Source organism: Callorhinchus milii, unplaced genomic scaffold (genome assembly GCF_018977255.1).
Source record: "Callorhinchus milii isolate IMCB2004 unplaced genomic scaffold, IMCB_Cmil_1.0 Scaffold1, whole genome shotgun sequence".
In the NCBI taxonomy this organism is placed as follows: domain Eukaryota; kingdom Metazoa; phylum Chordata; class Chondrichthyes; order Chimaeriformes; family Callorhinchidae; genus Callorhinchus; species Callorhinchus milii.
The window spans coordinates 24,927,295-24,952,600 of NW_024704742.1; the positions used below are offsets into that span (position 1 = coordinate 24,927,295).

The 25,306-nt window shown below is 43.4% G+C and overlaps 1 protein-coding gene across 1 annotated transcript in view; it reads left to right on the forward strand.

The window, feature by feature from the left end:
- lratb.1 (lecithin retinol acyltransferase b, tandem duplicate 1) overlaps nt 1-25,306 on the forward strand; it is a 63,491-nt gene that overhangs the window by 9,104 nt on the left and 29,081 nt on the right. Inside the window, exons 4-13 of the mRNA XM_042340390.1 lie at nt 879-1,009; nt 1,914-2,002; nt 9,065-9,164; nt 12,489-12,532; nt 14,217-14,294; nt 14,915-15,111; nt 19,488-19,552; nt 20,230-20,336; nt 22,099-22,213; nt 23,174-23,273. Of these exons, the coding sequence (XP_042196324.1) occupies nt 879-1,009; nt 1,914-2,002; nt 9,065-9,164; nt 12,489-12,532; nt 14,217-14,294; nt 14,915-15,111; nt 19,488-19,552; nt 20,230-20,336; nt 22,099-22,213; nt 23,174-23,273 (1,026 nt within the window). The remainder of the gene's footprint in view (nt 1-878; nt 1,010-1,913; nt 2,003-9,064; nt 9,165-12,488; nt 12,533-14,216; nt 14,295-14,914; nt 15,112-19,487; nt 19,553-20,229; nt 20,337-22,098; nt 22,214-23,173; nt 23,274-25,306) is intronic.

Below are 25,306 nucleotides of genomic sequence, written 5' to 3' on the forward strand. Positions count from 1 at the left end.
TCTCAGTCTTTAATATGTTCAAGGACTGAGCGTCAACAGTCCTTTGGGGTAGTGAGTTCCATACATTCATCACCCAGAATGTATGTATGTATTACTCATTATCCTCTGAGTAAAAAAAAGGCTTACTGCAATTCTAAACCTATGCCCCCTTGTTCTACTTCCTTGGTGCATTCAAAGTATTGATCTATTTACTTTTTCAGTTCGATTTAAAATGTTATATACCTCTAGGAGGTGCCCTCTGAGTCATCTTCTTCCAAGACTGAATAGCTTGAGGTTGTCTAAACATTGCTCATAGCTCATTCCTCTAACACTGGAGATCATCCTCAGTGCTCTCCTCTATTTAATCTACCAGCTCAATAATTACCACAACTCTACTTAAAGCTCTCGCACAGGACAAGCTCCTACAGCTGTGCAAGGCGTTTCACTACCTCATTAAAAAGGGCCCCATCTCACTGATCCGGTCTCAACTTCAAACAAACAATAAGAAATGGAGTGGGACTAAAGAGATTGCTTTTATAGGGGGCATCATGGCCGAATGGCTACCTCATGTGCTGATAAATTCTACCATTCTTTTGTCCTTGGTGGAAATGATTTGCTCCCTCAACGTTGTAAAACAATATAAACCCAGCCCCAACAAAGCACAGGCACTATCCGATGCCTCAGCGAGTTTATTGAATGAGTAGCTGAGCTGCACAAACTGGGGAAGGTTTGTGATGATCTTAGCCGATGTGGATGTATTTGTGGGTGGGAGGAGGGGGTCATTTTTGGTTCATTGTTCATTTAGAAATGAAAATACATTCTGTTAAAATATTTTTACTTTTTGCAAACGCTGAAAACCCCAAAAGACTAAGGGCCATTGTTCCTTCTCTTGTTTTGAGGTATCCGGGTGGTTAGCAATGCCGGTGGTGTGAACCCACACGCGTGTGCTGCTGCTCTGCAGGAGGTAGTTAAGAAAGCAGACGTGGACTTGAAGATTGCAGTTGTGACAGGAGATGATCTAATGCCGCAGGTACACACAAACTACAGCAATTTTCATGAGGACACCTTCAACAAATTCATACAGTCTCTTCTGCTTAATATTCCACAGTTTGCACCCTTGTATTGCTTGTAGCTGAAGATTTATATGATGCCAAGGCTCACAAATCAGTTAACGTTACTTGACAGGTGCCCCACAGCTGTTTAATGTATTTCACTACCTTATCGGAAAGGGTGCCATCACATTCTCAGTGAAATATAATTGTACTTCCTTAGCAGAGTAGAACAATGCTTCACTGGAGTATGTTCAGTAAGTGACAATGCCATACATATGTCAAAGGTGCTATTCTCATTCTCTGAAATTAGATTGGGAGATCCTTTGGGGCTATTTGCACATGCTAATATGAGCTATTATTTCTGTGAAGTTACTAAGATCTAGAATAAGCGATGGTAGCTATATCCAGTGACAGTACAATACCAGGTATTAATGATGAGGTACTATTGGAGTCCTGTAGCTCAGTGGTTAGAGCACTTGCCTTGCAAGTGAGACACCTGGGTTCAATTCCAGACAGGGCGAAACCATGGGCAAGTTCCCTTACTCTACACGCCTAATAATAATCCCTACAAAACAATAATAAATTGGTCATTTTCAATCCACAACTGTTTGTGGGACACTGCTGTGCACAATTGGCTGCCACGTTTCGCCCACAAATCTACGGTCAATTCACTTTACAGTCTATTCTGTGAAGTGCTTTGAGACGTCGAGAAGACGTGAAAAGTGCCTCATCAAAATGCAAGGATTATTATTATTGTTTGAGTTGCTCAGTTTTGTCGTTTATAGCCTAAACCCACTGCGGTCTGAATTTGAGCCAAACCATTTCCTTGTAACAGCTAGCAGTGCTTTATACAAGTGTTTTCATTTTTCTGTCTTTTACCAGAGAGATTTGCTGAAAGAAGCGGACACCAGAGACATGGAGAGTGGACAACCTTTCCCTGCCAGCCTCCACAGCATGAATGCATATCTAGGGTGAGTGGCTAATGCTGATCTGAAATCCATGCAAGTTATGCTGGCTCATCGGCAGGACTTGGAAGGGCAGACCAGCTATTGGGGGCAGGGACTCTTTCCATTCAGGTCCTGTTAATTCTGCAAGTCAAAGCCCTAACAGGTAGGAAGATCCTAGCTGGACAAGCATTGGGAAAACTTGCCAGGCAGTGCTCACAATGGCAAGCTATGCAATTTTAGCTGGTTAGATTGCAGTCGTACCCAAACAAAAACAACAAATTACATTAGTATAGAGTCTTTCTTGTCGGGAGGATGTCCCAAGGTGCTGTATCTTCAGGGATTTAGATCCGAGCAGGGGGTTGGGATCAGGAGGGGTGGATGGCAGGGAGGATAGGGGTAGGAGGGAGACCGAAGGCGTGGTCGAAGAGGAAAGTCTTGAGACAGGCTTTGAAGGAGTCAAGGGAAGGATCAAGACACAGGTACTGTGGGATGGAGTTCCAATGGATGGGACCAGAGAGGCTGAAGGCCTGACTGACGATGGTGGGGCAGGCCAGTCTGGGCTGGGGACATGGAGTAGGCCGGAGTCTGTTTAGCGGAGGGAGCGGACAGGTTGATATGGAGTTAGCAGGTCACAGAGATAGGAAGGAGCATGGCGATGGGGACCCCAGCAAACTCTGCAAACCCCATGCCTTGGCTCTTGCCAACCTGCACCTAACACTTTCCGGAATTAGATAAACAGAATGTTTCCCTCCAGGGAGAGAGCGTGCATTCCATTTAAACAATCTTATCTCTAGAATTTCCATGCGCAGATGGGATTTGAAAGTGAGGACCAGGATCTTGAACTGTATCCTCTTGTGTGATGCGAAGCCAGTGGAGTCGGGCGAGGATGGGAGTGATAGGGTCGCGGAGCCTGGTGCGCGAGAGGCCACACTCTGCAGAGTGGATGATCTGCAGCCTATGGAGGGAGGAATTGGTGAGGCGAACAAGCAGGGAATTTGCATAGTCAAGCCTGGATATTATGAATGCGTGTATGAGGGTCTCGGCGGCCTGCGGTCCGAGACTGGCAGAGCCGGACGATGTTGTGGAAGTGGGGAAGGCAGAGCGGATCACGGCATGGATGTGAGGTAGAAAGAATAGTTGAGGGTTAAACGGACTGGCTCAGTGAGGCGAAGTGCGCATCCTTGGATGGTTATCCTGTCAGTTCTTGAACTACCTTCAAGTAGGTGGCTTCAGAGGAAGGGAATCAATTGAAGTGTTGACATTTGTTTCTCATTAGCAAAGACCAGTAACACCGCTTCCCTTTTTTTCGATGTCTAACATTTCAGCAGATCCAAAAATAACTATTTACTGAGCACATGTGTGGTCCCCGATTTGTGGAAAAAAGAATATCGTATTTCCACAGTGGGCTTCAGGGAGATTACCAAATAGCTTTCTCCACATTCTTGGTTGTTACAAGTTAAATTGCTTGTTCGAAAAAGTAAAGCTCTTGTGGGGGGGGATTGATGATTGATTCACCATTCAGTGATAATGAATAGTTTCACAGGTAAGGTGACGGAATCATTGAAATAGTTGCATGTTGAGTGCCTTGCGCACAAAATACACAAAGTTGTGCCACATTATATCCTGTAAAGGGCTTTGAGATGTCTCATCGACGTGATAAGGTCGTTTCAAATAATAATATAGTAATAATCCTTGCATTTGATATAGCCCCTTATCCCCTTATCCTTATTGAGACATCCCAAAGTGCTTCACAGGATACACCGTAAAGTGTAGTGACTGTATTTTGTGGGTGAAACAAAATGCAAGGTTTATTATTATCATTACCGTGTGGGTGGAAATATTTGTTGCACCACAATTCATTGTGAATGAATTGTTCCTTTTCTACCACATATTTTAAACACAATTTCTCAGCAATAACAACAATTTGTACTTGTATAGGTGCTTTCGCATAAGATAGCATCTCAAAAACATCTTATTTTTAATGTTGATAGGTTTATAATGTAATGGGTTCCACTCATAACTCTCCAAAATACATCAATTGCATTGCTTCTCTCCTTTGACCCGAGACTGATTTGGACTAATAGGAAAACTCACTTTAGAGGAATTAAGTTCATGCTGTCACTGTACTCTATATATTTTCTAATCAACAACAACAACAAGATTCCATTTATAAAGCGCCTTTCACGTCAGGAGGACGTCCCAAGGCGCTGCACAGTTGGGTCATGACCCGAGCAGGGGGGAAATGGTCAGGGTGAGGGGAGGGGAGGGAGCGAGGAGGGGGGAAATGGTCAGGGTGAGGGGAGGGGAGGGAGCGAGGAGGGGGGAAATGGTCAGGGTGAGGGGAGGGATGGGAGGGAGCGAGAAGGGGGAAGAGAGTCGAGAGGGGAGCTGAAGGCTCGGTCAAAGAGAAAGGTTTTGAGACCGGCCTTGAAGGAGAGGGAGGAAGCAAGGCGAAGGCACTGGGGGATAGAGTTCCAGAGCCTCGGGGCTGAGGCTGAAGGCCCGACCACCAATGGTAGGGTGGTTGGGGCGGGGGATGTGGAGCAGACCGGAGCCAGAGGAACGGAGGGTACGGGCAGGTAGGTAGGGGGATAGTAGGTCGGAGAGGTAGGAGGGAGCAAGGCCGTGAATGGCCTTGTAGGTGAGGATGAGGATCTTGAAATCAATCCTCTGGGGGATGGGGAGCCAGTGGAGGCGAGCGAGGGTGGGAGTGATGTGGTCCCGAAGCCTGGTGCGGGACAGTACACGAGCTGCAGAGTTCTGAATGACCTGCAGCTTGTGGAGGGAGGTGGCGGGAAGGCCGGCGAGGAGAGAGTTCCCATAGTCCAGCCTTGAGGTGACAAAGGCGTGGACCAGGGTTTCAGCAGCGTGAGGGGTGAGGTAGTGCCGTAGTCTGGCGATGTTCCGGAGGTGATGGAAGGCGGTGCCAGTTGTGGTGTGGATGTGAGGGAGAAAGGACAGCTCAGGGTCGAACAAAACGCCGAGGTTCCTGACCGGCTTTGAGAGGTGGAGAGTGCAGCCTTGGATGCTGATGCTGTCAGCGCCTGAGGTGCGGAGGCGCTGACGTGAACCAATCAGGAGGGTCTCAGTTTTTCGCACGTTGAGCTGAAGAAAGTTGTCTCTCGTCCAGGACTCGATGTCGGACAGGCAGCTGTCAGGACATCGGTGGTCGTGGAGTTGAGAGTAGAGGAGGAAAGGTAGAGTTGGGTGTCATCCGCATACATGTGGAAGTTAACTCCATGTCTGCGGATGATGTCACCAAGGGGGAGCATATAGAGGGTGAAGAGGAGGGGACCGAGGACAGAGCCCTGAGGGACTCCACATGAGACAGTACCGGGGGGTGGAGGAGAAGCCATTCGTCGAGTGAATTACACTTGTCTTTTCAGGTGCACTCTGAAAGTCACAATCCTTCATTCCTCGGGGGTGGGGGGTAGGGGGGTATGGGTCCAGTCAGAGCGAACTCAAGAACTATGCACAACATTTTATTTATCATAGACCATTCTTCTTTATTCCTCAAGTTACACTGTAAAAACAGAATTTCCCGAATACAGCACAACAATGCAAGAACAGTACAAGTAGTAGAAGAACTTTAGTACAATAAGCATCGTATACTTTAACAATTACTGAGCCTGAAGAACTTGAACACAACTCACTATCTTATACGATAACTACTGAGCCTCAATAAACCGACACTGCCTGAGATCTATTGAAACCTCTCATCGATCAGCTGTTCCCGACACATATTTCAACTCCTTTCCCCAAGTGCCCCGATTCTCTCTTGCTCCCTATTCTTTATCCCTATCCGTATATTTTGGATCACAAATGAGTCTGACTTATGTCTCTGTTCCTTATGTTATGGTCACTTCTGTCTTTGTTCCATCTCTTTACCCTGTTGTTCGTCCTGTCAGTGTATTTTAAATGTGCTTGTTAACAAATGCGCCACATTTGGTATTCATTCCATTTGCTGTTACCAGACTTTTAATCTCCTTTGTCAAATTGAAGTGATATGTTTGTTTTATTTATAATAATATAATAATATTCCTTGCATTTGGTATAGAGCCTCATCACGTCGTTGAGACGTCTCAAAATGATTCCAATTTATATAATGCTTATATTTATAAAAAATGTTAATACTTTTATGTCTATAACAGTGACCATGATTTTTAAAAAATATATATGTCTAAACCTCTTTGGCTCATAACTGTCCTAGTTTGTATCTGTGGTTGAGGCAGAGTTTCCTATTCTTGGTATGAAGAGCCAGGATCAGAGAATGAAAAACTAGCAAGAAAATAGTCTGATGCTGAATAACTATAACCTCATGCAAATGTAATTCAAGTACTTTCCCAAATTTCTCAAACCACATGTGTGACACTAAAATGCAATGTGGAATGAGGTTTCACTTTCGTTCATTAACTCTTAACTGACGCTCATTTTAGCCTGGCTGAAAATTGATGCGAGGACAGTCTCAAAGAGGTATATAAATGTCCTGCAGGTATAAAAAGAGACTCTTTAAATGATGGCTGGACTTAGCATTTCTGTACATTTTTGTGCAATATCAGACCATTGTCAGAGTGTGCCACCAGACTCCTGTTCCATCCCAGTCTTCTTGCAATCCTCTCATAACTTGGAACTCTAACTGTTGTAATCATTGTTGCTTCTTTCTGGAATTATCCTCTTTGACTGTACCTTTAGTCATCTCACCTCACCAGCCTCATTATCTCCCACCCTGCTAGGTTCTCACCATATTGAACTGTCTGAAAGGTGCTGAGTAAGTAAGAGTATTATTGTTAATAATAATAATAATCCTTTCGCTTTCATGTCAGCAGAACGTCTCAAAGCACTTCACAGGATTTAGTTTAAATTGTAGTGACAGATTTTTTGAGCGCATCAATGCCCTTTTGAAAACTGGTAGCCAAAACTACATGGGATATTTCAGTGAGTTATATATTGAAAATTTATTTAATTTATTTGTTTTAACCAATAGTTAAAGGCCCTCAAGCTATCACCTAGTATTTGATCAGCTTTGTTGACAGCAGGATCACATTGCCTTCACAGCATTAGTGACTTAACAATAATCACACCCAAATCCTTCTCCTCCTTGACTTTACTAATGATATAATTCTTTGTGTACACTTCTTTCTCAATATATGTATTTATCTGCCCTTCCTTAACCCAATCTTCAATTGGTCAGGTACTTCTTGAATGCATTGAAATAATAATAATAATCTCCATATTATGTAATTGCTTGGCTAAACATCTTATAATATTGCCAAATGTTTCACCCAGAATTAATCCTTGTGTAACTCCTCCAGTCAATGCCAACCCCCACGCCCTCAATGAGGCTTACTGTACTGGGGCTCCTCCTGTTCCTCGTATTTATTAGTGACTTGAAATTACAGATCCCATGTAAGATTTGCTGATCAAGTTGGGATGGGGGAGGGGAACTGTGGAATTAGAGGGGGCAGCAAAGGTCTTACAAAGAGAGCTTGATCGGGTATGCACATGGGCTGATTACAATGCTGGGTACTACGCAGGATGCAAGAATAGGGAACAAAAGTGCTCCGTGGATGGGATAGAACTTGCCAAGAGGGAAGCTGAAAGAGATCCAGGATTGTTAGTTGATTCTTCGTTCACTTAGTCAAAAAACAGTGTGAAGCAGCAATAAATAAGGCAAACAGATGTCATACTCGGACTGTACAGTGCTTTAGTCAGAAGGTATCTTGAATACTGCATACAGTTCTGATCACAGTTACATAAGGGAACTGCCCAGATCCAAGAGATAGTGCAGAGATGAGCAATGAGGATGATCCCAGTGTTGGAAGGATTATGAACTATGAGCAACAATTAGACAAACTAGGGCTCTTCAGTGTTGAGAGAAGATGACTCAGGGGACCTTGTAGAGGTAAATAAAATTTTAAACTGGATTGAAAAAGTAAACCTAGAACAATACTTTAGGATGCAACAAAACAGTAGAACAAGGGGACATGTAGAGTCATAAAGGGCAATTTGAGAACAGATACCAGGAAGTTTATCTTTACTCAGAGAATAATTAAAGACTGTAACAGGTTAGCAGGAAGCCTGGTTGAGGTCAGAATACAGGACTGATTTTAAAAAGCAGTTTAATGCCCTGATGGAGGGACAGCAGGGATGAAATCAGATGGGCTTCAGCCATGAAGTTCCTCTTTATCCAAACCGATCTTGTGATCTGTTTAATAAACTGATAGCAATTGTCCAGCGTAAAACCAGCTGAGCAAGTTTGTTCTTTTTGTTATGGAATGTTGCACAGAAACAGGCTGCTCAGCTCATCAAATCTTTGTGTTTTTCACCACATGAGCCACTTAATCTATTACCACCCTCCTGCGAGGTTCCCTTACTCATTAATATTCCTCTTTGCAAGCACGTGTCCAATTCCCCTTTAAGAACGAATTATGTATTCTGCTTCAATCGTGGTTTGTGGGAGAGAACTCTAGCCACTTTATGTGCAAAGAAGTTTTGTTTTTGTAGCCTCACCTTTAATCCTGCTCGGAAAACACCAGCTAAATAGGTTTCAGCCTGGCTCAATTGATAGCGCTCTTGGCTCTGTGTCTAAGGTTGTGGGTTTGAGCCTCACATTGGGACTTTGAGCTCACAGTCCACATTGACACTGCATTTAGTGCCACGCTGGAGTGTGTAGCATTGTCAGAGTTGCTATCCTTCAGTTGAGACTTGAAACTACAGCAATTTCAACCTTGTGTGCCTGTTCAGGTGAACATTAGATGTCCTGTACATTAAAAATCCCAGGGCACTATTTGAAAAGAGAAAGAAGTTTCTACTGGTGTCCTTGCAGACAATCTCCCAAAATAAAATTAGTCATTCACTTCATCGCTGTTTGTGGGAAATTGCTATGTGCAAATTGGCTTTAGTGTTTGCCTACAAAATACCCAGTTACTACATTTTGCAGTGTATCCAATGAAGCTCTTTGACGTCTTAACAAAGTGATAAGGTGCCATATCAAATGAAAGGCTTATTATTTATCGGAGCAATATGTGTGGCTCATTCCATTTGCTGCAGTGATGAATGAGTCTGTTTAAACTTCTGTTTGCACAGGGCAGGGCCGATCAGCAGAGCTCTCGATCTGGGAGCTGATATTGTTGTGACCGGCCGATGCGTGGACAGTGGTGTTGTTCTCGGGCCACTCATCCATACGGTAAGGCTCACTCCAGCATCGTTCATTATCTGAGTCATTTCAAGGTCTGCCCTAGGCTGTTCCAGTGTGGAGTGTTTCCTGGAGAGGCCAGAGCACCTCTGTTGAGCAAAATGGGAGCAAGATCTGTGGAAAAGCTCAGCAGCTTCCCAGACTCACAAATGTTCAGTACCAATAATTGGTAAAACAATAGCCAAGCATGGGGATTCCAGACACCCTTCTGAACTCCATAAAGCTGCAAAATATAGCCAGATTGGACAAGGAGACAGGTCCCCAGTACCATATGGAAGAGAGGCTTCCAATTTTGGGGGTTAGCCGGGTGTCTTGATTCCTTTCTTTGGGAAAAGTGCTGAGAAATATTATTTTTCCTTTATTTATGATGGAAGTGCATTATAATTACTGCCTTCTGAGGTTTTATTTTTGGTTACGCTGGGTAGCCCAGTAAGCCTTTAGAACCATGCCTACATGATCACTTATTGTCCTATCATCCCCTCTACTCCTCTCATGTCCAGCCCACACCCTTATTCAACTCCCCCACACTGGCATTCTGTTCCAGCTTTTTCTGATTAGCTCCCCACCCGAAGGGGCACAGCCTCCTTGTCTGGCTCCTGCTTGCCTCCTTTGGCTTTGAAGTTAATAAGCTCATAGTCTGCAACGCTTTGCATATCTCCCAGCTACCGAGTTCAGTGTCGTCGCCAGTGTTGTTACCTCACAACCCCCTTCCTTCCGTCCCAACTTCTATGTGCTTGCTCAGTGTGCATTGCCTTGTTTGAAGTAGCTCTGATCTGCTTTGTGTTACCTGGGGCATCAAGGAGCGTTGAGAAAAAACACAGGTTTAGAAGTGGCACAACAGTCACAACAACAGTTCTGGACACAAACACTTCTCATCTCTAGTTCTATCTCTCTCTCTGTCTTTTTCTCTCCCTCCTCTCCCTTTGTCTCATTCGATCCGCACAGGAAGCTTCACCATTGGAGTTAGAACGACACATCAAAGAAGGGGAAACATGGACATTGTGGAAGAAGAACAGGAGCCCCGAGGCCCTGGCTATAAATACCAGCATCATTGCCTGTCACCGGTCGTCTGGGCTCCTTCCACAGGACAAGAAGCAGAGTGTGCGCCTGCTCCCTGCTGCACACTTAATTAGTGCTCTTGTTTCTGGTTTGTGTTTGTGGCTCTTTCTCTCTTTACCACCTGTTGTAACTTAGTTTTTTAAAAAAAAGAAATTAAGAAGCCAGCCACCCTCTCTGGTAACCCAAAAGGATTTTTTAAAATATATTTTAAGAAACACAAAATCTCCTGCATACCTTCCTCCCCAAGCCGGTATCTGTCACTCAGGAATTACTTCAGGACTGAAGGCTATTTGTTTTGTGGGTATAGTTTTGTAACTTTTTTTAAAAAAAAACACACCCCTTTCAGGATTATAATCAAAACCAAAGCTTCCAGCCCAATTCCATCTCAGGAAAAATCCCACCGGCCAGCGATCTGTCACTCAGGAATTAATTCATGACTGAAGGCTACTTGTTTTCCCTCGTGGGTAGAGTGTTATAACCTTTTTTAAAAAAAAAGCACACCCCTTTCAGTCTCGGAATCAAAAGCAAAACGTCTGTCCCAGTACCAACTAAGCCGCCGGCCTATGTTTGGCAGCCTCGGGAAGATTCATCAGGGAGCTGGCAGTACTTCTAAAGCAGCAGCTTAGCAAGCATCTCCTCAGGGATGATTTCACAAAGATGTCTTGCGTTGCTCAAAGCAAGTCTGTGGCATTTCCTCAGCCTTGTGGGCAACTGGAGGAGAAGAGGGATTTCTTAACAATCCCTTGTGGGATCTGAATGTAACCGGATCAGATTTTCAAGGGCAATTCTGTTCTCTAGACCACCCAGTCATACCCCAATGGCTCATTGAAACCTTAGCTTGATCCTGCATGCTTTTTAAGATGATTGGTTTGGTTGCTCTGATTTACAATGCTTTGTTACAAAACCTTAATTAAGTGGGAAGTTTGCCAACTTGGTAGTGGGGGAGTGGGATGTTACCATGTTACCATCCCTTTCCAAGCCCTGCTTCTGGTAGGCAGTACATCCACAAATTGGGGTGGGGGAAGTAGAACGGTGGTACTTTCAAGCTCTGTTTTCAAGGTCTGAAAGGTATTGTCTCTTCCTTCTTCGACCTTGCCCAGGGTTGTTTAATTCCATCTCTGTTAACGAGAAACCTCCGTTGCCCTGGCCACAATCTTATGGCAGGACTCCACTAGAAGCCTTACGCTCACTAAATGATTGTGAGACGTCTGTCCATTAATTTGTTTTAATTGGAGGCTTTTTACTCAGGTGGTTGTCTTTCCAGCGTTTGTGGAAACATTTGTTCGTGTTGTCTGGCTTTCTGACCACATCTTTACACTGCAATTTGGACCTCCCGCCGTCAGCTGTGTGTGGCCACAGGGTACATCTATTGGGCACATTGTTCTCTTTTTGAATCTTTTGCCTTCCTATTTCTGGCCCTCTACTCAGCTAACGGCAGAGATTTTGGTACGGAAGGGAAGAGAACGACTAATTAGAACATTTCCGTTCACCCGTTCGAAAAGCAGTGTTTTCTCTCGAGGCTCTTTTTGTCCTCCATTGCAATATAAAAAAAATTTGAACTGGAATAGTTTGCGTAACCTGGCTCCTTTGCAGCCTTCTCTGGCGAAGTCTGGGTGGAAATGGCGTCATGAGAGAAATAGAGTGGCTCAAATTTTGACATTTCAATCTGGGACTGGCAGCGAGGTGCTCTCGTTGTGTTGTTTTGCAGTTAGTCCTGACAACTTCATCGGTGATATTTTCCCCCCCCTACTTTCTATTCGTCTTTGTTCTTTTTTCTGAGCATTTCTCTGACCGCTGTATGAAGACAACTAGCCGGTTCACTCTGTCTCTTCTAATCCCAGTGGTGAAGATTTCTAGGATGATTGAGAAAAACTTGGATGATTCTAGGATGATTGAGAAAAAATTACAATTTTTATTTCCTATAAGGATGTAAAAACGCCATCTCCAAAATTGTAAACAGCTCTGGTTTAACCCAGTTGGAAAATGGTTGTTATAATCTCCGAGTTTGTTATAGAGCCTTCTCTAGTTGAAACTTGCCAGAGCAGTTCACTCACTTTGACCGTTGTTATGTAATGCCAATCTGTGCCCCCAATTTGCATTGATGCATTGACTTGCTGGCTGTATTATTCTGTCTAATCAGGTCAACAAACTTTCTTTTGTTCTCGTTGCGGTTTCCAAGTTAAATGATAACTTTGAATGCATTTCCATTTTCATTAATTTTAGTGACATACTGTAAAGGTTTATGTTTTATTGCAGTTTGGCTGGAAACAGAATGAGTTTGACCTCCTGGCTGCTGGAAGGTAACGCAGTTTGTTTGTGCAGTAGCTTGTCTGAACGTGGGTTCTATGTTTCTTGCCTTTTAACATTGGACAATTCTTAGGGGAAAATATGATCTCCCGACTCGTCTATTTCCCTATTGTCTCTTATGGCATATTTTCCATCCCCTTCTTCATGATTTTCTTTCTTTTCCCCCGCCGGATTGCTCTCTTGAAGGTGATTGACTCCTTTTTTTTTTCTCTTTCACCGAGATCAGTTACATGGTGCACTTTCAGGACTTCTCCCAAGTGGCCATTAACCATATGTGAGCATTGACAGTGAGCACGCAGTTTGACAACAGGGGAGCATCGCAGCTTAGATCTTGTCCTCACTTGATATCCACACTTGTATACCTTCCACCAGGAGTCTCTGGATAGTGATAATGAACAGGAACCCTGATTTTCCCTCCCTAATCCAAGGAGTACTGTGGCCAATTGTAGCACTCAAAACCCAGCCCCAACTGAGATGAACTATATCAGTACAGTCCAAGCTTTGACCCTGTGACTTTCTAGTCTGTATGGTCCAAAGCTGCAGCGGGCAATGATTTCATCCACGAGTAAAATTGAGGAAAGTTCATGTTCAAGATCTCTGTTTCTAATTACTATTTCACGTTAAATTCTTTTTCCACTCTTTTGCCTGGATTTTTCTGCCATTCATCAATGCTAAAACAAAAGCGTTTTTTGAAATTTTCACCCAAATTAGCGATTGACATTTCATCGGGATCCTGACTGCTTTGAAATGAGGAGCTCTCAACTAACCTGGCCATGCTTGTGTTCCAAAATTAAACCTGTAATTGGAAAATACTTTGCAAGAGTGCAATCAAACTTGGATGTGAATTCAGCTCCTGATTTATTGAGTCTTGATCTTTGCGTGAGTTGTGAGATAGCCAATAGAGGCTAAAAATATAATGAATAATAAAGGAAAGTCAGAGGCCATGTTACTCCAAGTTTCTCTTGTGAACTAATGAGGCCAGGGTTTCCTCAAATCTTAGCCTTAATAGCACAGACTTAAATTTTTTAAATTGTGCAAATTCGAAATTCTTTAACCAAAAGCTGACAGTTTGTCACACTCCCTTTTGAGGAAAATTGGATTGTAAATGAATAATAATAATCCTTGCATTTGATAAAGCACTTTTCAAGTCTTCTAGAGGTCTCAAAGCGCTTCACAGAATATACTGTAAAGTGAATTGACTGTATATTTGTGGGTAAAACGTAGCAGCCGATTGCGCACAGCAGTGTCCCACAAACAGTTGTGGATTGAAGTGACCAATTTATTATTGTTTTTTCTTCTTGAGGGATTATTATCAGGCGTGTGGAGTAAGGAAACTTGCCCAAGTTTTCACCCTGCCGGGAATCAAGCCCTGGCCTTTCGCTTGCAAGCTACAGGACTCCAAATTAAGACTGAATTTAAGAGTTTTCAGGAATTGCTCACAATCTTAACTTTTAAGACAATAGATTTTAAGATTGAGACTATGTGGGGTGAGGAGAAGGGTGGGCTTTGGACTCAGGGGGCATATCATATCCAAGAGTGAGTTCACCTGTCGACCTTATTGGCCAGGAAAAGCCACGAGATCCAAGAGATCTGATAAGAAAAGCATATGTGGTGAGGGGGAAAAATGGTGGTTCTAAAATGTCCTAACTGTGATGTGTTTTGATTCTTAATGTTCAGCCTTGCCGGCCACCTGATTGAATGTGGAGCCCAGTGTACAGGGGGAATATTCACAGATTGGCACAGAGTCCCTGACTGGTATTGAACCATCATGTTTCTTCCATAAATTGTTATTTTTAGCTTTTATTGTTCTATAAACCAAAATCGAGGTCTATCGTGCTCCTTGTGCAAGCCATATGTAAATACTCAGGGAGTTAAAGTTACATTTAATAATTCGATACACACCCAGTAAAAAACATTACAGAGTCACAAGACCCCTTGCTAGCTCCCGATTTGCCTTTTTTTTAGAGTTGTGTTCTTATTTTACACCCATAGTTCCAGTATTTTTGCTGAAAAAGAATGAGGTCTAATTTCTTTTTGATAAGTGTGCTTATTAAAATGTGAAATTTTCACAAGAGGTTATTAGATGACACTACTCTTTTAAAACCCAAATCCTTCTCCTTTACAAACATCAGCTTTCAAAGCCTGTTTATAATATCTATCTCTTTGACAACGGCTTTCAACCACACTCTCTCCCGTCTATGTGAAAATTGTTATTGTCGTTGATGTAGGTGACATTGCTGCTTTATATTGAGTTGAATCTGTAAATTCATCTGAGCTTTCTGACTAGTAAGTGCTCTGGGATGACACCCTGCGTGAGGGGTACTGTATAAATGCAAGTTGTTGTTGTTAAAGTAATATTTCTGATCTGTTTCCAGGGATAACATTGGCTTTCCTGTGGTTCAATGTTCCTCTGATGGAAGTTTCATACTCACTAAGCCACCTAAAACTGGAGGCCTCGTGTCTTTTGGTACCGTAGCAGAGCAGCTGGTGTATGAAATAGGTGATCCCCAGCGTTACCAATTGCCTGATGTCGTCTGCGATTTCTCCCAGGTTACTATCTCTGAAATCCCAGGTCAGCACATACCACGATCCTGTTCACATGCTGTACCAAGCTGTGTTTTAGAACTTGACATTACAGCCAGTAATGGACAAAAGCCCTCTGTGGTGGCATTAGTTGAGAAAGCATGTGGCCCACTTGTTGCTCATTTCAGATGGTACTAATATGTTTGATCATAGATTTGTTTGGTTGAAAACTGCAGTGACCAGGCATTAATTACAGCTCTGTGTCAGTTTACGAATGCCAGGGACAAAGGAACTGACCGGTGCAATGATTAAGAAAACTGACCTTTCACATCCAATAATAATGATAATCCTTACATTTGTTATAGTGTCTTTCAACAGCAACTTGCACTTATGTAGCACCCTCCACGCAGGCTAGTGTCTCAGAGCACTTGACAGTGGCGGAGCCTGACTCCGAGTGGGGGGGGAAGTGGAAGGTGACCGTAAGCACGGTCAGAAAGGAAGGTATTCAGGCGGGACTTGAAAAAGGGGAGAGGGGGGCAACGCGGAGGGATTGAGGGAGAGTGTTCCAGAGTTTTGGGGTATAGTGGCTGAATGCGCGACTACTGATGTGGGGCGGATAGTGCGAGGGACAAGCAGGAGGCCAGTCGATGACAGTTGAGTGGAGGCACCGGGTGGTGGATTGGGGAGTGAGGAGTTTGGAAAGGTAGGGAGGTGCCCGGGAGTGAAGGGATTTGAACACGAGCGTGAGGATCTTGAAGTCTATCCGTTCAGTGATGGGAAGCCAGAACTGGCCAGAACTGGTGACATATGGGTACCGAGTTTGGTCCGGATCAGTATGCGGTGGCAGAGTTCTGAATGAGCTGGATCTTTTGAATAGTGGAGCTGGGGAGACCGGTGAGGAGTGCGTTTGAGTAATCCAGGCGGGAGGTGACAAATGCATCAACGAGGGTTTTGGCTGCATTTGGGGCAAGGTACGGTCGGAGGCGAGCAATGTGGCGAAGGTGGGAGAAGGCGGACCTGGTCAGGGACCAGATATGGTGAAGGAAGGACAGCTGGGGCTTGAACCTGGTGCCTAAATTGCGCACTGGTTCAGTCAATCTGAGGGAGGACATCCCTAAGCATTTCACATGGTATTAACGTCTCGTTCGATGTCCTGTGCATGAATTTTGGTGTGAAACCAGCGTGAAATGAGCATGGTTCAATCAGATTCCTATCGGCGCTAAATTGCTAATCTTGCACAGAGAGGGCACGGGGATTGCTGGTGATGCAGTGAATTGAGAGACATGAGATCAAATCGCCAACTCCACTTCTGGACTGAGGGCGCTGTGTGGGCTCAAGGAGGTGAAAGCATCAAAGAAAAGTCAGTGAATTTGGAGTGAAGTCCAAATATTTACGTGTAAACACCTTTATTTTAATATAAGGTATACTTGGCCACTTTATACTGTAAAAGAGCCTTGTAGCATATTATTTAAAGCACTCGCCTCACAAAGCGAGAGGTCCTGGGTTCGATTCCCAGGCAGGACAAAACGTTAGGCAAGTTTCCTTACTCCACGTGCTTCTGCTTACCAATCAATAAGTAGGAACCCGGTTGGCGGATTGCTTTTCTGGGGATAACAATCCCTTCAAAAATAAATAAATAAGAATACAAAATAAAGGGTCACTCAATTCACTACTGTTTGTGGGACACTGCTATGAGCTGCCGCGTTTCACCCACAAAATATAGTCAATTCACTTTACAGTATATTCTGTGAAGTGCTTTGAGGCATCTCAGACGTGAACAGGCACTATTATCAAATGAAAGGATTATTTTTATTATTATTATTAAGATGCAATTTTGTTTGACTGTGTTCCCCAGTTTAGTTAAAAAGAAATAGTCCTACATTTCCCTGAATTGATTTTTGTAAGAAAACACAGAGAGCGTCAGCATACAGTGCAGTATTATCACTTTGTCTATTTAATAATGGCATTCTCATGCAAGCTTTGACTTTTAGAATAACCTGAAAAGGCAATACTCCCTGAATGCTCAAAAGAAAAAGATATTTAGTGACCCAATACTGCAGCCCCTCTCTATAGCTATATCTAGTTCTAAGAAGACCTCAAACTGTGCGAGGCTTCCCCACTAATGGGGAATATGAAACCCCCTTGTGTGTTGCACACTTTTCACTAAGGATAACATTGCAATGAAGCCTCAGCAAAAACTAAAACAAATATTATTTTTATTTCATGGTTTGACTTGTTGAAATAAGAATCTAATTGTTGACTTGACCGACTTTACTATTGAAGGTCTGAATCGCAAACCTCTGTCACACTTCTCTATTGCGTTACTGCCAAATTATTGTTGGCACTTTTATTTTCATTTCTGTCCAGCAAAGTAGTACGTAAGGCAGTAAGTAAACTAGTCCTACGTAATCGATATGGAGTGAATTGTTGCATTGGAGTTCCAACAACTATTAAGTGTCCACAAGATCACAAGAGACATTTGGTCTTCAGACCATTTGATCTCATTTTTCCAGAATATTCACCCAAATTTGCAAAGCTAAACTCTTTTAAGGAAGTCCATCAAGCTGTTTCCTAAATTAGTTCAATGTCTTGGACTCCCATCACCCTGCCTGGTAATTATTCCAACTGTTAATTACTCTCTGTGTGTGAAGAAATACTAGTTCTAATACTAGTATCTGAAAATGCTCTCTACAACCCTGAACCTGTGCCCTTTTATCCTATTGTGTTGATGTAAACCAAAGAGCCCTACCTTATCAAGTCATTCCTCATAACTCATCCTTCTAACATTGGGGATCATCCTCGATCAGTCTGTTCTGGACTAGATCTAGGGCTTCAAAATCCCTCTTATGTTGCAATAACCGGATGGTACGCAGAACTTTAGGTCCAACCTAACGAGAGCATTTGACAGCATGAACATGGAGAACTGAACTGATTTGACAATGTAGCCTGACATCCTTTTTGTCTTGTTTATTGCTGCCTCACACTGTTTTGACGTGAAGGATGAGGAGTCATCACCTCAGCTGATCTTGTGCCTCTCCAAGCGGATGAGTAGGAGGGGGTTTGTCCACCAACCTCTTGAGAACTCTTGCACACTTTGGTGTACAAAGCTTGGAGAGATCTTAATTGAAGGAGGGAGGGGGGAAAATAAGACAACTTAGGGAAGGGGGAGGCAAAGATAGCATTTGCAGTAATTGGAATTCAAACTGCATTTCCTGTAGCTAACTCTATAATTTTGTCTAATGGCATTCGCGGTTATTTTTAGGTTCTGGAGGATCATTAACTCTGACACGCAACGTACTAAGAGCTGCACATCGACGTTTGCATACCTAACATAGATGAAGGCTGCTTAAAATCTGAACTGGAAGTGAACTAACCATTAGCTTTGCCAATGACCCAGTTCATAGTATGTAAACTCTTACTGAACTTTTACATGAACTTTTTTATTTATACCTACTATAAATACAGCTAATGGGGAACATGCACAGCTTTTGTTTTTTAAAAAAAGTTGTTTGGAATGATCTGGAATGTTCTGTCAGATGGGAATACCCTGACATTTGATGCAGCCCACCGCACTCGGGGGGGGGGGGGGGGGGGGGGGTCATCGTGTCGACAGATGAAGAAGGATTAGGACAGTTTGTAAATAGTTCTGTAAGTTAAATTATGGGTTTGTAGTGTGAAGTTGCCATATCTGCCTGACTTTATATTTGATAACAGTGCAACCCGTTGGCACCAGCTTTTCAAAAAGCATTCCATAGAACCAAATGGATGTGCTCAAGTGTTCGCTCATAATAATAATGATAATGATAATCCTTGCATTTGGTGTAGCGTCTTTCACGCCAGAGGGATGTCTCATAGCGCTTCACAAGAACTGCCACTTCCCAGGATATACTGTATCAGGCTGACACACTATAATAATTCCTTGTACTCGATATAATACTTATATCAAAGCTTCACAGGTAATTGCTGAAGTGTAGTGCCTGTATTTTGATCGTAGCAACCTTTGATTACAGTACTGTCCTATGAACAGCCGTGAAGTGAGTGTCCAATTTGTTTTTCTCTGGACGACTGTTGACCAGGACACCAAAACAAAAAAAAAAACTCCCTTTTTTTTCCAAGTAATACCATGGTATATTTAGCATCTACCTGAACATGCAGTCGAGACCTCAGTCTCATCTGAAGGATGGCACATTACAGTAAATCGTGTGAAGCAGCTTGAAAGGTGCTATATCTAATGTAAAATTAATATTATTCCACTGACTCTTTGCTTCGTAAAAGTCTGGTAAGGTTGCATGTAGTATTTTAAGCTGACATATGATTGCTTTAAGTGCATGGCAAAACAATTCAAACTGTTTCTCTATGTTATGAAACCAATTCTAGATTGTCTTGTAGGGCAGCCTAAATCCGATTGCTTTCATCCTTTTGTAGACATGGAAGACAGGGCAGTGCGGGTCCAGGGAGCAAAGGGATCGCCTCCATCTGACCACTACAAGGTACTGTGAAATGAAACATCACAAGAACTTTGACAGTGTAGAGAAATGGTCGGGAAAGTGGCAGATGCAGTTTAACCGATGATAAATGTGAAGTATTACAGTTTGCGGAATAAAAAACATTTTGGCGCATTTACCAAACAGCAGAAGCCCCTCCCTCCTACATAATGTTCACTGATTCACCCCCCCTCCCCCTCCTATTTAATGTTAACTTATTCCCCATTCTCTGAATATTATTACCATTGATAATGTTAACTGATTCCCTATCTTCCTACTTAATATTAACTGATTCCCCTTCCACCTACTTAATATTGTCTAATATCCCTTCCTCTGACACAATGCTGACTACCTTCAGAGCAAAAGTATTTTTATAAGGACTAAAGGCAAGCTACGTTACACTGGTGTAGTGGCCCACGGGCCATTTGGGTGGAAGGGGGCCTGTAGTGGCCTACAGGACATCTGCAAAAGTCCAGGCAGATTGGCACCAAATAATACTTGTTTCCAGTAGCTACTGAGCCACAATACCCACAGCGCCATCATCAATGAAGAAAAATTCCAGAAAGAAAAATGGATTTGGTTGGATGGTCAAAAAGGGTGGCCACCACTGCCTTAAGTTGTAGGTGTCCAAAGATAATCCATAGCCGTTTCTGAATTTGATTCCAAACATTTTGGGCCCTTAGGTTTGTGCTACTTACTTTGATGGTTACAGAGCCACAGCCGTCTGCTCAGTGGGAGGGCCCCGATCTGTGGAGAAAGGAAAACGGACTGCTGAGAGCATTTTAAAACGGTTTGTTTTAATAGAGAAACAAATTATCTCGGGAACAGTACTTTGTGTAATCATTTTCATTTCATTTTTTTAAAATAAATTTTAACAAAATATCAATATCTCCTTCCCTGTTGGAGGTTCTTGAAAACAACTTCACTTGCCCTTCCTAGCACAATGGCAAAGATCTGCCATTTTACAAGCACTGTTCTGGTCAATAACCTCACCTACAAATGCCCAGTCATTACACTTTACAGTAAAATCTGGTGAAGCACTTTGAGTTGTTTTAATGACGTAATACAGCATTATATCAAACAATAACAATAATAATCCTTGCATTCGATTACTATTACTACAACTATAAATGCAAGGATTACTATTACATCAGTCTCCTTTTAGGCCCTGTATGTTGATCTTCAGTTACCTGAACCAGGAGACTTCAGTACTGGCTGAGTATGCAGCTGTACTTGGTGGACTGCTGTCACCTTCTCCATAGACACTTGGGCCTGGAAAAGATGCTAGTCCATTTGTGGATGGCAGATCATCCAGAACTCTGCAGCCCGTGTCCTCTCCCGCACTAGGTTCCGCGACCCTATCACCCCAATCCTTGCCCAACTTCATTGGCTTCCCATCACACAGAGGATACAGTTCAAGATCCTGGTCCTCACCTTCACAGTCTTGCTCCCCCCTACCTCTCCGACATTCTAATCCCCTACCATCCTGTTCCCTCCCTCCACTCAGCGGGCTCCGGCCTGCTTCACATCCCCCACCTTGCTCGTCCCACTATCAGCGGGAAGGCCTTCTGTCACTGCACCCACCCTCTGAATCTCCATCCTGTAGTCCCTCCATCTCGCCCCCTCCCTCGCCACCTTCAAGACCCACCTCAAGACCCTCCTCTTCGACTGTGCTTTCGATCTCCCTGCTTCCCCCCCCTGCCCTCCACCCTCCCTCACCCCGACACCAGCTTGGGTCGGTAACTCTGTCTGTCCAGAACCTTGGGACATCCTCCCAACGTGAAAGGCGATATACAAATGTAATTTTGTTAATATCCATGTGCCAGCCTGACTCTCGGAAGCATTGCTGTCAATGGTTCAGAAGGTTATGAGCTCCAGCCACACTTTGGGACATTGAGTGCATTGTTGGGAGAGGGTTGCATTCTTGGATGTGCTGTCCTTTTGATGAGATGTCAAATCAAGGTCCCGCCTATCTGTTCAGTTAGATGTTAAAGATCCCATGGCACTATTCGGAAAGAATATTGTCCTGGCCAAAACTCCTCCAGATAAATTAGTCATTCACTGTATGATGGTTTGTAGGACATTGTTGTGTGCAATTTGCCTGCTGCACATGCCTACAAATTCATTCACTACATTTGACATAATTTCCCTGTACTTTATGGTGTTTCAATTATATTGGTGGTGTATCAAATGCAAAGCTTATTATTTTTATGGCCTTTACCAGAACTGGCTGCCTGCGTTAAAGATCCCATAGCATTATTTTGAGGAGAGTTATGAGATCCTCTACAATAGAGTGTCCTGCTAAAGTTCTCCTGATGTTGTGACAAATATTCTTCTCCCTTGCCCGCATTACAGTTGGCAGTTAATTCCATTGCTGTTTGTGGAACATTGCTGATGCAGGTTATCTGTTGTGACTGCCTACATAACAAGTCACTGCAAAAAAGTGACTCATTTGTGTGAAGCATTTCCAGTCATTTCAAAATGATGTGCACTTATGTCAAATGCAGGTGTATGATTGTTTTAACGTGATGCTCTTTTGTTGACTCTTAAAGGACTCGACGCATGTTCAAGCAATTTGGTTTGGGTGACTTTAAGTCGGTGAACGTAGAGGTTCTGGGATCTGGTGAAACCTACGGGGGAGAGCGAGCAGTAAAGAGGGCAGATGGTGTATGTATAACTCTGTTTATTACTGACTGAATTACACAAGGATGTTCCTGCTATCTGTGGTTTTCAACAAAAGATTTTTTTTAACAGCAATAAGATCCAATCAGCCAACCATGTCAGGCATTCCAAAATTTAATATCTTCATAACTGCAGAGGAACAAAGTTGAACTGGGAAGGAGAAAGCCATGTACCATAACTTACCTGGGTGGGAAAGTGACCAAGAACCAATCTTCCTTTGACAGGTTTTCTGTCCCAGGCTGATCCAACAAAGCTGTGAGGCTGACTGTCTTTGGCACTTTTTAGCTGCTTTAAAACTACTTTTGCAATACCTTTATAAGTAGCTACATAAACAGTGTGGATGTTACAGAATTTTAATAAGTGTATTATTCAAAGTTTTAAAATACAGCCTAGTGGAGGCAAGCAGCTATTTAAGGATAGGACTGTCGTATGAATATTTACCTCAAATCATTTGAAAGGAGAGGCAATTTGTCTGATCTAAGCTCTCAGCAATGACTCGTGACGTGTGTCCAAAATCAACAAATAGTCACATATCTAATTTAACAAATTGCAATAAGTAGTAAACAATATATAGATATGAAATTGTTATAGTTAGAGAAACCAACAACAGCAACTTGCACTTATATAGCGCCCTCCATACAGGGTAGAGTTTCAGCGCTTAAAATCCAGAGCTCTCAGTAAGCGTACCTTGTATTATAAAGTTAAAATTGGGGGGTGCAAGTTTTTCTTTCCATCACCTCCCCCGCCCCACCCTGAAGGTTCTGCCTGACATAGTTTCTCAAAAAACCTCAAAGCACTTCACCGGATTCACTGTAAAGTGTAGCCAATCTGCGCACAGCAACGTCCCACGAACAGCCATTTAAGTTTGATCAGGCACTTTAAAATGATTTTTTTTCTCTGGAAAAATAGATGGTCTTTGACTATGTTAATTGTGTACATATACAGGGTCCCCATGAGGCTGTTATTTGGTTGGCGGTGCAGCATATGCAGAAGAAAGCCCTGGAGCTGTTCTCACGGGAAATAGCACCTGCTGGCACAGGAATGGGTAAGTGGATTAGACTTTTTTCGTGAAAAAAGCATGACGATCCCTGTGTGTGATACATCCAGCTGATCAAAATCTTTTAATTTGGTCAGCTGGCTGTCTTACACACAGGGAACCCCATGAACCTGCTTAAAAGTCTGATCAAACTGAGACAGCCCTGATGTTGTGGTGGACAAAGCTGCATCTTACAGACCAGGAGCTCACAGTTTCAAATCCTGGTCCGTGCTTAGTTTGCTGTAATCTTGCCAAGGTTAAAGAGGGGAAAACCAGCCAGGGTCCCTACTCCTAGCCCCTCTTCAGCACTCTCTACTGTTCACCCTTGTGGCAGCTGGATGGGGAGAAGTCGAGCTTGGTTATGAGATCCTCTACAATAGAGTGTCCTGCTAAAACTCACTGCCGAGGCTTACATGTGAATGATGGTCACTGGAACAGGGGAACCATTCACCAACAAAGGAAAATCAGTGAGGCAATTAAAAAAAATACACATAATTGAAGTTACTGACACCATCTCTATAGACTCCAGTTGTTTATGATCAGTTTCTGCATTTCATCACATCCAGGGGAAGGATTTACGATATAAATCAAAAAGAAGGAATGTTCTTTCTCTTCTATTCAAGATCCTGATCCACACCTTCAAAGCCCTCCGTGGCCTTACTCCCCCCTACCTCTATAACCTCCTAACCCTCTGCCAAACTGCCTGCTCGCCCCGCTCAGTGGGCTCCGGCCTGCTTCACGTCCCCCACCTCGCCTGCCCCACTATTGGTGGATGAGCCTTCAGCCACTCTATCCCACCCTCTGGAACTCCATCCAACAGTCCCTCCACCTCGCCCCCTCCTTTGCCTCCTTCAAGACCCTCCTCTTCGACCGTGCCTTGGATCACCCTCCTTCCCCCTGTCCTCCACTCTCCCCGATCCTGACACCCAGCTCGGGTCTAAAACACTGATTGTCCAGTGCCTTGGGACGTCCTCCGATATGAAAGATGCTATACAAATGTTATTTGGTTCTTATTTCTGAATGGGTTTTGTCCTCACATTGCTCCGGTTACCTGTGTGTTACAAGGATTAGCTGAGCGCATCCTAGATGCGTAAATTAGCAGGAGAAGGCATTAACATAACATAACATGTAGGAGCATGAGTAGGCCATTCGGCCCTTCCAGCCTGCCCCACCATTCAATCATGGCTGATCTTCTATTCTAACTCCAGCTAATAACCTGACCCTGCCTTATCCCCATATCCCTTAATCCCTTTTTTAATAAGAAATCTATCTATCTCAGTCTTGAATATGTTCAAGGACTAAGCATCAACAGCCCTTTGGGGTAGTGAGTTCCATACATTCACCACCCTTTGAGTGAAGAAGTTCTTCCTCAATTCAGTGCGAAAGGGCTGGCCTCTGATTTTAAGGTTGTGAGCCCTGGTTTTAGTTTCTCCAACCAGGGGAAACAATCTCCCACTATCTACTCTATCATGCCCTTTGATGATCTTATAGGTTTCTGTAAGATCCCCTCTAATTCTTCTATATTCTAGAGAATATAGGCCCAAATTGGTCAGCCTATCCTCGTAACTCAACCCCTTCATCCCTGGTACTAACCTAGTAAATCTACGCTGCACCCCCTCCAAGGCAAGTACATCCTTCCTTAAATAAGGAGACAAAACTGCACACAGTATTCCAGGTGTGGTCTCACCAGGGCCCTATACAGTTGCAGCAAGACTTCCCTACTCTTATACTCTAATCCTTTCATAATGAATGCTAACATACCGTTAGCCTTCCTAATTGCTGCTGCACCTGTAGACTAACTTTCTGTGATTGGTGTACAAGGACACCCAAGTCCCTCTGGACGCCAACACATTCAAATCTCTCCCCTTCTAAAAAATAACCCGCTCTACTGTTTTTGCTACCGAGGTGGATGACTTCACACTTCCCTACATTATACTTCATCTGCCACCTACCTGCGCAATCACCTAACCTATCTATGTCTCGCTGCATTTTTTAAATGTCATCCTCTGTGTTGACACTTCCTCCTAGTTTTGTGTCATCCA